The 12,554-nt window shown below is 41.6% G+C and overlaps 1 protein-coding gene across 1 annotated transcript; it reads left to right on the plus strand.

Annotated features, from left to right (window-relative positions):
- Positions 1 to 1,789: 1,789 nt before the first annotated feature.
- On the plus strand, positions 1,790 to 10,855 carry LOC127607094 (acidic mammalian chitinase-like). Its single transcript, XM_052075183.1, has 12 exons — positions 1,790 to 1,906; positions 2,200 to 2,252; positions 3,731 to 3,760; positions 5,155 to 5,359; positions 5,593 to 5,649; positions 5,742 to 5,907; positions 6,338 to 6,462; positions 6,747 to 6,870; positions 7,873 to 8,055; positions 8,252 to 8,368; positions 9,864 to 9,990; positions 10,113 to 10,855. The coding sequence occupies exons 2-12, from the start codon at positions 2,234 to 2,236 to the stop codon at positions 10,319 to 10,321; spliced, it is 1,362 nt and encodes a 453-aa protein (XP_051931143.1). The 5' UTR covers positions 1,790 to 1,906; positions 2,200 to 2,233; the 3' UTR covers positions 10,322 to 10,855.
- The last annotated feature ends 1,699 nt before the right edge of the window (positions 10,856 to 12,554 follow it).

The following is a 12,554-nucleotide window of genomic DNA, read 5'->3' on the forward strand; positions in this document are numbered from 1 at the left end:
CATGTAAAAAAAATATGGTGTGATACAAATAATGTGTTGGTAAAGTTGACCAATATGCCGTATCAAAATGTGTTCCACGGTTATTGGAATTTGACTCATTTTGTCATCCGTCCATCCATTTTCAACCACTTTTCCCATTCAAAGTCATGGCGTGAGCCGGAGCCTGTCTGGGCTGACTTTGGGCACCTTGTGTCAGAATCTATCACCTTGGTATTCCCTGATCAAGACAGGGTCAAACAACTATTCACACCTTCATTCACCGTGTACACGTTTGCGTCTTCAGCTTCCCCAACGTGAACAAACACTGGGGGAATGTGCAAATCCAACTCCAACCAATAACCTAATTGTGTATGCATATGTGTGTGTGTTTTAATACTGAATTTCATAATGCCTTTAGTATTTTTAGTCTTGAACTTTATTAGTAGATTGGTTTGAAAGCCAACCCATAGAAAAACATCAAATTAGTCATGTGCAATTATCACGTTGCCTTTCAGCTTCTTGGGAATAGATGAACAAACATTTGAGGGAGGTTTAAAGTTGTTCAATATGTATTCAATAAACACCCTGTGGTTGTATTTCATGTGTGGGCATTTTATTTCTTTTGTCATCCATAACTTCAAAAACTGTTATTTAGGTGCCGGAGCAGCAATTGTGAGGGCGCATGTAACAACCGCTTCAATGGTCTCATTTAAATCAGGAGCCGCCGAAGTGACTTTCTTTTTTGTACCACTCTTGTTCAGAATACTGGATGCCTGCTTGATTCTCAGTCTTATGCAATGGGGCATCCAGTACTTTGACATAACGCTCCGAAATCCAGCCAACCTCCTTTCAACAGTCCCTGAGAGGTAATCTCAAGCCTTGGACAATAAACAGAATGATCAATTGCACTAAGGTCTTACGATTTAAGGAATACAAAGCCCATAGTCCTCATGTTTTAATGTTATGCTTCATCAGTTTGGTGCCCTAAGCATTACATGCCCAGTCCCTTAGCCAATCAGGATGCCGAACACAATTTACTTTTTTTTAAAAAGCATTTTAAAAAATGCACTAAAAAAATCAGTGAAACAGCGAAGCCGCAGAAGGTGAACCGCGTTATAGTGAGGGATTACTCTATACATACAGGATTCTGGACATAATGTGAAAACAGTGAATATGAAAGGGAGAAATCTAAATAGCTTGAAGATCGTTTTTTTACCAAATTACAGTTTCACCAATAGATGTCCATCTTGCCCGATGAACCTCTCGAAAATTTAGTGGTTGCAAATCAATGAGCTGGGCACAACTTTTCCACAACAGCGTTTTGGATTGTTTTTGGTGAGCTTGTATAACGCCATCGCCACTAGCATTTCTTGAGGTACAGCAGGTTTTTGGTTGCCGTGGAGGGACACCAAAGCTAGACCGAAGAGAGGTACGCACAGGAGATTAAGCTGTTTTCGCATAAATAAACCTACGTTGTTATTTTTGTATTACATATGTTTATTAACTTTACTTTGCCTCCCCAGGGCTGTCGTTGCCCTCTGCATAGTGCGTGATCAGCATATGACGAGCACAGTGCATGTGCTTCACGTTACCTACATTTTTTGATGACAATGCTAGTCTTACAATGGTCACCATTGAGCAAATGTGTATACATTGCGAAAGAGTATGTTGTCAGCTCTTCGCAGCTATGAACGGTCGCTTCATGATAATGACATCAATGATGCTTTATGCATTTCCTCTGAACAATTATGATGACGGATTGCTTTGTCTGACCTTAACTCACTGTTGGGTCACATGCATTCAAAAAATACGCCCACCTGCCTTTATCATTTGCCCTTTGTCACCGTCTATTAGTCATTAAGTAGCAAATATAAATATGACACAACTGGACAAACTCGGCACTGGTTCTTCGGATCCTCTCAGGAAGGTAAGAAGCTCATCATATCTTGAGGATGTCAAATGGAATTTGTAAATCTGAAGATGATAACTCAAATTAAACGACATCAATGAGAAGTCATGTTCTGGATATTCTCCAGTTTAAATGTTAACCCGAAAAATCAACACAAATGTTTGTGGCGGCTTGTTTTTTAGAAAGTTCTTGTTTTTCTTGTTATTTGTGTGTGTGTGTGTGTGTGTGTGTGTGTGTGCGCGCGCGTGTGTGTGTGTGTGCGTATGTGTGTGTGTGTATGTGTGCCATTAACAATTCTTTCTCTCAATTAGTTTCATAGGTCTACCAGATTGTTTTAACAACACAATGGCGAAACTCCTCATAGGTAAATATCTATATTTGGTTAAATTGCAGGTTCAAATAACTGAAAGGATCAGGCCAAAAACAAATTACAATGACTGTAGTTTATTATTGTACAGAACGTATTAAAATGTGCAGTCGAAATTCCATTATTTTTAGATGACGAAACATTACTGTCGTCCTTTTTTGTGATTTCAAATGAAATGCACTTTTTTTTCTCCTCTCTGTTGGGGAGCATCTTTTTGTCATGTACAGTGGTACCTCTACTTCCGAACCTCTCCTCATACGAGATTTCCAAGTTATGAAACGCCTCAACAGGAAAATATTGCCTCTTGTTACGAAAGAAATTTAAAGATACAAAAGGTAAAAATACAGCATGGGCTGCTCATCGCAACTCTGAGTTTCCTGAACGGAACATACTTATAGCTGTTCTGCCATTGGCTATTACAGATCACCATCCTGGCATCCCATTGGCTAAGAGGGACTCTACCGAATTTGTCGATGTGTATAGATCAGGGGTGGGCAATTATTTTCCCGGAGGGGCCCAATGAGAAGTAGAAAATATTTTAGAGGGCCGAGCCAAAAGTTAGAAATAGAAATAGAAAATAAAGAAGATAGCACAATGTATTTGTATGCCAGTAATAATGTAATATTCTCCTCCGCCATCACACTCAGCACCGGTTCTCCTCAAAGATGTGTACTGAGCCTCCTGTTGTTCACGCTCTGCACATTTGACTGCTCTCCGACTCTTATTAGCGGTCCAGTTTGTGGAAAGTTTTTAACATGATAACAATCAAACCATTCTAGGAAATGTTCATTTACTGGAGCCACAAGCAATTCACTCTGAGCATTGAAATAGGCCAGAATCGGACTGAGTAAGAATCCCTTCCTTGTTTTTCAAAGTCTCATAGATTTGAGTCTTTCCGACTCTAGGTGTCTCCTGAATGTTTCGTACTTTGTTACCCGCTTCGTTTAATCAGATACATATCACTTTCCCTTCCATGGACATTACTCTCTCCCTCTTTCTTCATCTTCCCCTCCCTCCCTGTGCTCTGAAACTTGAAGTAACTGCGCTACCTGGTATTAAAATACCTGTCATTACAAGTCCAAACGAAATGAATGCAATCAAACCTTAATTGTGCACCAATCTTCGGCGGGCCGGATTAAAAAGACCAACGGGCCGGATCCAGCCCACGGGCCGTGGTTTGCCCACCACTGGTATAGATAGATATGTGTGTATGCAGCGTCCTTGTCTTACGCCCGTCGGCCCATGAAGCGTTCTGATAGCTCTACGTAAATGTGAATCACCCAGAAAAAGTGGATCGGATTTACATGTAAAACACATCACTAATAAAATATTCTAGTTAAGAAATTTCTTCCAGAAACAATTCATTTCGTAAGTAGAGGTACCATTCTACTGTAAAATGAAAATGTGCTGCGCTTCCATTAACCAAATTATCCTTTTCACATATTAATCCGTCCTGTTTCCTTTTGTTTTGGCAGCTCTGAGTGTTCTCCTCACTCTGCACATAGGTAAGCAGTTTGCATGGCGAAATGTTTTAACTCGTCAGTCGAAAATGAGTCTATGCTCACCGTACACTTAGATCCATATTCAGAACAAAAATGAAAGCTGTATTTGTTTTTTTATTTTTTCTTAAAATAAAATTGTCTTATTGTTTCACTGTAGTGCTGTGTTGAGATACAATTACTACATATTTTACATAAAATGGGTAAAATGAGCATTCTGTATGGTTCAGTTGCCACACTTTTATACTCATTTCCGTGGCTTTTCTAGCTTGAATGGAGCCTTGCACCTTACTGTTCCTCCTCCATAGTCATACTGTAACAGCGAATGTGTTTTACATACTAGCTGTCATTTTGTTTGCACCTTGAGTAAGGTTAGTCGCGGTAATCTGTTTAGTGACTGTCTTGTTTGTTATCAACACGTGACATGGATGGGTATAATATCTATAATAACTCTTTGTGACTACCAGGATTCACAGAGAATAGGCCAATCTAAGTAATTTTTCAGATGTACATTGTATTGTACAATATATTTTACTGGATCACTTCTGACAGTAAAATACAGTCCGAGTAATTAAAAAAATACAGTTTTGACAGTATTTTACTGTACTTATAATTTAGATTATATGTACCGGTAGTGTGTATATGGCAAATGAATCTACACGTAGTAATATGTCAAATGAATTGACAAATGAACTTAATTACTTTTACGTACTGTAAGTGCAGGCCACATTTTGCTTTCTGATTTCAAGCGGGGAACAATTTTCCCCAGATATCTAACCTACAGGTGTACAATGAGTGTGCGTTTGGCGATCATGAAGAAATAAAACCCAGCCATACTCATAATGTGTCAATTTTCCGTTCCTGGATGCATTACTACTTATTATTTATTTATTTATTACTACCATGGGAAGTTGCATTTTAAGTAATAGACTGAAAAATACAGCAAAATACAATCTAAAATAGTGTACTCTCACTGTGGCTCATCAAAAAACCCACTATTCACATTCATTCAAAACATGTGCACTTCCTGCTTCAATACATCACCACACATCTCTCCTAATACTTCAACAGTACAATACAATACATGCTGAGTTATATACAGATCATGGGTGCCTCTCCAGGGGGTCACAAATTCCCCATTCAAATTTTTAAACACCAAGCATGCCCCGCGACCCTTGTGAGTATAATCAGATCAGAAAATGGATGGGTGGTTGGATGAATGTATGATGACACCTGCATGTCTCTATTACAGACTCAACCACTCATTGCATTTCACCTGTTTATTTTTATACTATAAAGTGTTTTTATTTTTGCTAGAGGAAAACCTCTAAAGACCAATTGATGGAACCGCTTTTCAGGGAAAAGATAACCTCTCTGTTCTCTCTCCTGTCTTCCCTCAGCTTCTTCCAATAAGTTGGTGTGTCACATGACCAACTGGGCCCAGTATAGGCCTGGCAGTGGCAAGTTCACCCCAGACAACATTGACCCTTTCCTGTGCACACACGTCATCTACACGCTTGCCACCATCAACAGTTTCAACCAAATCGCCACCGTTGAGTGGAATGATGAGCAACAGTACGCCAGACTCAACGGCCTCAAGGACATGTGAGCTGCCGCATTGTGGGCTTCCCACGGCTTTCATCTAAATCTCTATACATTTTCATATACATCTATAATAACAATTAGAATTGTTACAAGAGATTATAAATCATACTTATTATCTGTGCAGTATGATGTTTATTTTTACAATTGTAGCATGTGCTTTAAATTCTGAGTAGGCCACTCATTTTAATTCCTGAAAATTCTCAGTTAATATTGTATGTATTATCATCTCTTAGTAATCCGGCACTGAAGACTCTGCTGTCAGTTGGAGGCACAGTCAATGGAATGAGCCCGTAAGTACCGTTGGACAAAATCCACGACATCCTTTAAAACACAACCAATATTCCTTGCCCACTGTCATTGTTTTCTTTTGGTGCGCCACCAGATTCATTGCCATGGTTGCCAAGCCAGAGACTCGTGCCGCCTTCATAAAGTCGGCCATCAGCTTCCTGCGAACTCATAACTTTGATGGGCTGAACTTGGCTTGGGAATATCCGGCACACAACGGTAGCCCACTGCAGGACAAGCAGAGATTCACTTTGCTAGCCAAGGTTAGCATCTGTAGCTGTTTACTTTCAACAAGTACATTTCGGAAGGATAAAGAAATGTATAATAGCACTTCACTACAGTACTATGTCTTTGTGAAATGAACATTGTTGGCTGCTAAATGCAAAGCGAACGCAAACCCATTTCCTAATCTTTTGCAAAAAAATCTGATGAAACCTGAACCAAAACGCTCATGTTATGGTGCAATCAAGTATTAAACATGCACTCTTGTTTGTAGTTAATTTATTCTGTTATTTTTCACTTTAATGAATAATTATGATGACTTGCCTTCTTTTTTTTAACTAAATGTTAGAATAGTCCACAGTCCAATGTTTGGTAGGCCAGTAGTAGTACTGGTAGTAAAACATAGATAAATAAACGGGGGCCTATAAGTGATGCGGGTGATTTGATTTGTTCTGCGGGTTTCTTGTCTAGGAATTGGTTGCGGCTTTTGAAGAAGATGCCAGAAACTCCAGAAAGACTCAGCTCCTGCTGTCAGCCAATGTTGCTTCAATCCGCGCCACTATCGAAAGATCTTACGAGGTCAACCTGATTGCGCAGTAAGTTTCAAGGCACTCGCCTCACTCGACTGGATCACGCTGTTCACAACGGGCGGTCTTTTCAAATGATACATGATCATGAAATGAATTCATGAAACGCATTAATAGGAATAAGGAAGGCACACAAACTGAGACATGTATTTTAACCCTTTCATGCATATTGCAACCTGATAACATGATAAGCTGTGTCCACTGTAGTAACTGCTGTCTCTGAAAGGGGACATATGAAGGGGAAATCTTCTGGTGTGCATTGAAAGAAAAAAAAATGTTTGTGACACCCACAGACATTTTGACTTCCTCAACCTCATGACCTATGACTTCCATGGACACTGGGAGGCAGCAACTGGACACAACAGTCCTCTATACCCAAGTTCTGTGGACTCAGGATCACACATTCATCATAATATCGTAAGAAACACACAGCACTCTTGTGCGCCTCTTTTACTCTCATTCTCTTTGCCGCATGTGTGTGATCCGTTTCTGCGCGTGGCGCGTAACCCTCAAGTGTACATTGGAGTGAATTTCTCCCTAGAGGTGCTTTCATGAATATCGTCAATAAATAACAAAAGGAATATGAGCTGATTGTGGCACAATGTGAAAGGATGAGTTTGGTTAGATTCTTAACACATTTCTTCAATTACTGGGGTGAGAAGTGAAAATGGAGACTCAACTCAGTTTAATTGATGAAAATTTTAAATATTTAGAAGTCGCGATGGAAACAGTCGAATGACTTTCCTTTCACAACAAAAACTGTAATTAATGAGTCGGTGCTCTGTACATACAAAACATGTACATGCTGAGGAGAAGTAATGGTGAAGATGTTTATCTTGGCTTGTATTATTTTTATTTCATTGAATAGTGTATAATTATGAGGTTGGACAACAAATTGACAATTCATCAACAATATGAATAATATAAATTACTCCAGGTGGCTTAGAAGGACAAGGAGAAAAAAAAATGAAATTACAAGAATCACTGCAAAGTGTCAAGCAAATAAAGTCACAATCGAAGGATAACATCTAAATTTTGACAAGAAACAAACCCAAGAGTATGATGAGAACAAAATTGTCGTCTTAAGAGAACATGGTTGTAATTTTTTCATTCTTCAATAGATAATTACTTAGAAAATGAATATGTTTATGATTGAATTCTCACAAGCATATCCATCAATAGAAGAACAGCAGCGAAAGACTTTCCATGCACTGATTTCATTGCTGATGTGGAACATTGACGTGTAACTTGGCAAGAATTTCAAGACATTTTACTTTATTTTTGCAGTCGTACAACTTTATATTCAGAATATCGAGAATAATTCTCCTTTGTGGGCTATTGATTCAAAGTTGCGATTCTGGGACAATCAAAACAGTGAAAAACTCAGACTCAAAATGCATGTCCATTTCAAAATTGTAGAACTCCTCTGTGTTCCATTGGCTGGATATGGGAGCACCAGCAGAGAAGCTACTCTTGGGTTTCCCTTCATATGGAAGAACGTACCGCCTTCGCACTGGTGCTACTGGCTTGGGAGCACCGTCAAACGGAGCAGCTGACGCCGGGCCATACACTCGCACGGCTGGTTTCTGGGCTTTCTATGAGGTCAGAAATTGTAGACCCCAAAATATGAACTTCGTCAAAAAGCGGAATGTTGGTTTGATAGTCTGTCATTTATTTTTGTTACTAATACAACTTGAACTTGTAAGATGTGTAGTCCAAAATGAAAAAAAAGTTAAGGTGTGAATGGAGGCCAATGAACAAGGAGCTGATTTGGGATTTCACTTTTCCTTTGTCTCAGGTCTGTGACTTCATCTCCAGTGCTTCAGTTGAATGGATTGCTGAACAGAGCGTTCCATATGCCACCTTTGGCAGTGCTTGGGTTGGCTATGATGACCAGAGCAGCTTTTCATCCAAGGTAACGAAAGCACCATTTTCTGGAAAGCCTTTCATGGTGAGGGTCATGGGCAAATGCACTACTAGCAGGGCGATTGGTAATCGGGTATGGAGACATCACATCATGCAAGTGGCATCCTTCTTCGTAGGGCTGGATGATGATGGAAAAAACAAATCATGATAATATAAACGGCTATTCTGTGATTTCAAACTTTAGTGTTAATTCAACTACTAAAACTCAACTATTTAAGCTATCAACAATGCCTCATGTCCATTCATCCCTGAATTTTGAACACTTAATTCTTGAAGACGATTTGTCAAGTACAAAATGGCCTTGTAAATATGATGTAAAATTCAACCAAGTCTTATTACCCTGATCTCTTTATCATATTTATTTTCACAAGTCTTGGGACTTACTTTTTTTTACACGTTTTCACACGTGTTAATGTGTGTTGGTAAGACAAAAAAAGTCCTTGGATCTTTGTATCCTTAAATTTTGGGGAAAGCAAAATTCCTTGAATGAAAATGTCACAAATAAAAAATGAATATATTTTAAAGGACAACAAAAAAGAAATTAGTAAGAAAGTAAATTAGAGTACTGTATACCACAATAATAGCAATTGGAACAAACAAACAAAACAAAACCAAATACCAGCTGTTCATACGTGTTTTGGCCTCATAGGGGCAGCCTAGTGCCGGACGTGTATGGATTTAGTATACACTAGAACAAGAATAGAAGAAGTTGTTATTTAATTGAACTGTATTCATCTTGCTCATTTTCCAACGATTTGGGAATTGGGATTGTGCCTTAAGAGTAGTGTTATTTTACCTGTGCGCTTGCGTTTCCACAGGATTTGTGTGTGGCTATTGGTTATTTGAAGATATATCACTCATGAATTCGATGCTAATTTCCTGTTAGCATGAATCGGATCCTCCGTTGACTTTAGCATTAGCGCTAGCGATCTTTTAAAAACGAAGTATGTTTTTTAATTTACAGTTACATTGTGTGTAATTATTTTTGTTCTGTGTTTAGTTTTACGGCAAACCCCAACTAGGGTGTCATTAAACCGCTCAAAGCACGCTCATAGACGGTAGAAGCACATGCATACACTGTACCCTTTCCTATGCAAGCAATATGATGCATTCAGGGTACTTTCCTAACGTCGGAAATTTATAAACGCACCGCGCCATTCTATACATTATCGATTTCCTTCGATTATAACGTTTAAGAGATCGAAAGTCGAAATCATTATTTAAATTTGGATTAATCTTCCAGCCCTACTTCTTCATATTCATTGTTGTACATAACAAAAGAGGCTGTCATTGTTGGAGCTGCGCATACCTCTCGCGATGTGTGAAAATACAAGCTATTTGTGTCTCAGTCATAACAGTAGTTAATTACACTCCTGTCAATCAGTAGGCCAGAGGTATGTCCTGTGATCTAATATTTAATTCCTTCATGCAGAGACATTGATTTTAGCTCTCAAACAGTGATTTTGACATTAATCCTATTTTAGGTTGAGTGGATGACAGGCAGGAACCTGGGAGGTGCTCACGTGTGGACTCTTGACATGGATGACTTTGGTGGATCCTTCTGTTCAGCTGGCTCATATCCACTCATCAACCACCTCAGGATGTCAATGGGTGAATATTGTTTCCATATCAGTGTTCCAGGACATGTGACAGCAGTCAAGTTGTCAACTCGCCAGGACTGTTTTGGTAAAATTGAGTTATTTATAAAGCAATTTATGTGTCTGACTCTGCAGGCTTTCCCCCTAAGTCTACCACCACCCCAGCTCCGACAACCACCAGGGACCCTATTGCCAGTTTCTGTCATGGCCGCCCTGATGGCCTGTACCCGAACCCAGTTGACAGCACCACCTACTTCCAGTGCTTCAGAGGAAACACCTACAAGCACCACTGCCAGCCTGGTCTCATTTACATGGACTCCTGCAAGTGCTGCAATTGGCCTTGAAGCAGTATGGCTGAAATAAAAGTATTTGGGAGAAAGTTTGCAACGTTAAGTAAACATCTTGAACAAAACAGTAGCTAAATCTGTCAGTGACTCATTAAACATAATGTATCATTTTGTATGACTTTCACATGTCATCAATTTCACATTTTGTGGACTCAAGAATGGAGGAGTAAACCATCTTTAAATGCATTAATTTCGAGGTTTTCAAGTTGCCGCCATGTTGAGATGAAAACTCCAAAAGGAATATTTGTTCATTTTAATATTGTTTTTTTTTTCTTCCTGGATGTAACGACAAAAAAAAAAGCATTCGATCATTGCTGCTCTGTTTTTTTTTCTCCTTGAAAGTGAACATTGAAGTCAGCCAAGGAAAATGTTTATCGTTAAGCTTGAAAGTGTCGTTGAACATAGCCATTGAACTGTGATTTAAATAGAGAATATGCCCTATGCACTGGATTAAAGTTATTAAGACCCAATGGCAGGTCGGGCCATGCCTGTCAGCTTCGCCCTTTATTAAACAAAAAATTCAAGATGAAATTGATCTGGTAATTTATTCATGTGGGACGAATAAAGGATATCTTATCTTCCATCCATCCATCCATCCATCCATCCATCCATCCATCCATCATCTACCGCTTATCCGGGGCCGGGTCGCGGGGGCAACAGCTTTAGCAGGGAAGCCCAGACTTCCCTCTCCCTAGCTACTTCTTCCAGCTCTCCCCGGGGGATCCCGAGTCGTTCCCAGGCAAGCTGGGTGACATAGTCTCTCCAGCGTGTCCTGGGTCTTCCTCGGGGTCTCCTCCCGGTGGGACATGACCGGAACACCTCACCGGGGAGGCGCTCAGGAGGCATCCGAATCAGATGCCCAAGCCACCTCATCTGGCTCCTCTCGATGTGGAGGAGAAGCGGCTCGACTCTGAGCCCCTCCCAGATGACCGAGCTTCTCACCTTATCTCTTAGGGAGAGCCCGGACACCCTGCGGAGAAAACTCATTTCAGCCGCTTGTATCCGGGATCTCGTTCTTTCGGTCACGACCCATAGCTCGTGACCATAGGTGAGGGTTGGGACGTAGATCGACCGGTAAATTGAGAGCTTCGCCTTTTGGCTCAGCTCCTTCTTCACCACGCCAGACCGATACAACGTCCGCATCACAGCAGACGCTGCACCGATCCGCCTGTCGATCTCCCGCTCCCTCCTACGCCCACTCGTGAACAAGACCCCAAGATACTTGAACTCCTCCACTTGGGGTAAGATCTCCTCCCCGACCCGGAGGGGGCACTCCACCCTTTTCCGACTGAGGACCATGGTTTCAGATTTGGAGGTGCTGATTTTCATCCCAACCGCTTCACACTCGGCTGCGAAACGCTCCAGTGAGAGTTGGAGAGCCCCGTTTGAAGGAGCCAACAGCACCACATCATCTGCAAAAAAGCAGGGATGCAATACTGAGGCCCCCAAAACGGACCCCCTCAACGCTTCGGCTGCGCCTAGAAATTCTGTCCATAAAGGTTATGAACAGAATCGGCGACAAAGGGCAGCCTTGGCGGAGTCCTACCTCCACTGGAAACGATTCCGACTTACTGGCGGCAATGCGAACCAAACTCTGACATCGGTGGTATAGTGACCGAACAGCCCGTATCAGGGGGTTCGGTACCCCATACCCACGAAGCACCCCCCACAGAACTCCCCGAGGGACACGGTCAAACGCCTTCTCCAAGTCCACAAAACACATGTAGACTGGTTGGGCGAATTCCCACATACCCTCAAGGACCCTGCTAAGGGTGTAGAGCTGGTCCACTGTTCCACGGCCGGGACGAAAACCACACTGCTCCTCCTCAATCTGAGGCTCGACTTCCTGACGGACCCTCCTCTCCAGTACCCCTGAATAGACCTTACCAGGGAGGCTGAGGAGTGTGATCCCTCTGTAGTTGGAATCCAGAGGCACTCTCCCTGTTGTCCACGCGATGTCGGGTTTTTGCCTCGGCGACCACCGAAGCCGCGGCCCGCTTGGCCAATCGATACCCGTCAGCTGCCTCTGGGGTCCCACAGGCCATAAAGGCTCGATAGGACTCCTTCTTCAGCTTGACGGCATCCCTTACTGCTGGTGACCACCAGCGAGTACGGGGGTTGCCGCCACGACAGGCACCAACCACCTTACGGCCACAACTCAGATTGGCCGCCTCAACAATAGAGGCACGGAACACTCAGAGTCCACTCGGGCTCAATGTCCCCCGCCTCC

Source organism: Hippocampus zosterae, chromosome 9, assembly GCF_025434085.1.
Source record: "Hippocampus zosterae strain Florida chromosome 9, ASM2543408v3, whole genome shotgun sequence".
Taxonomy (NCBI): Eukaryota; Metazoa; Chordata; class Actinopteri; order Syngnathiformes; family Syngnathidae; genus Hippocampus; species Hippocampus zosterae.

Excerpts from the sequence above, each read along its gene's own strand:
- LOC127607094 (XM_052075183.1), top strand. Across the intron at positions 6,871-7,872 it reads CACACATTCATCATAATATC|AACTCCTCTGTGTTCCATTG; the intron begins GTAAGAAACACA and ends TCAAAATTGTAG. Across the intron at positions 8,369-9,863 it reads AGAGCAGCTTTTCATCCAAG|GTTGAGTGGATGACAGGCAG; the intron begins GTAACGAAAGCA and ends ATCCTATTTTAG.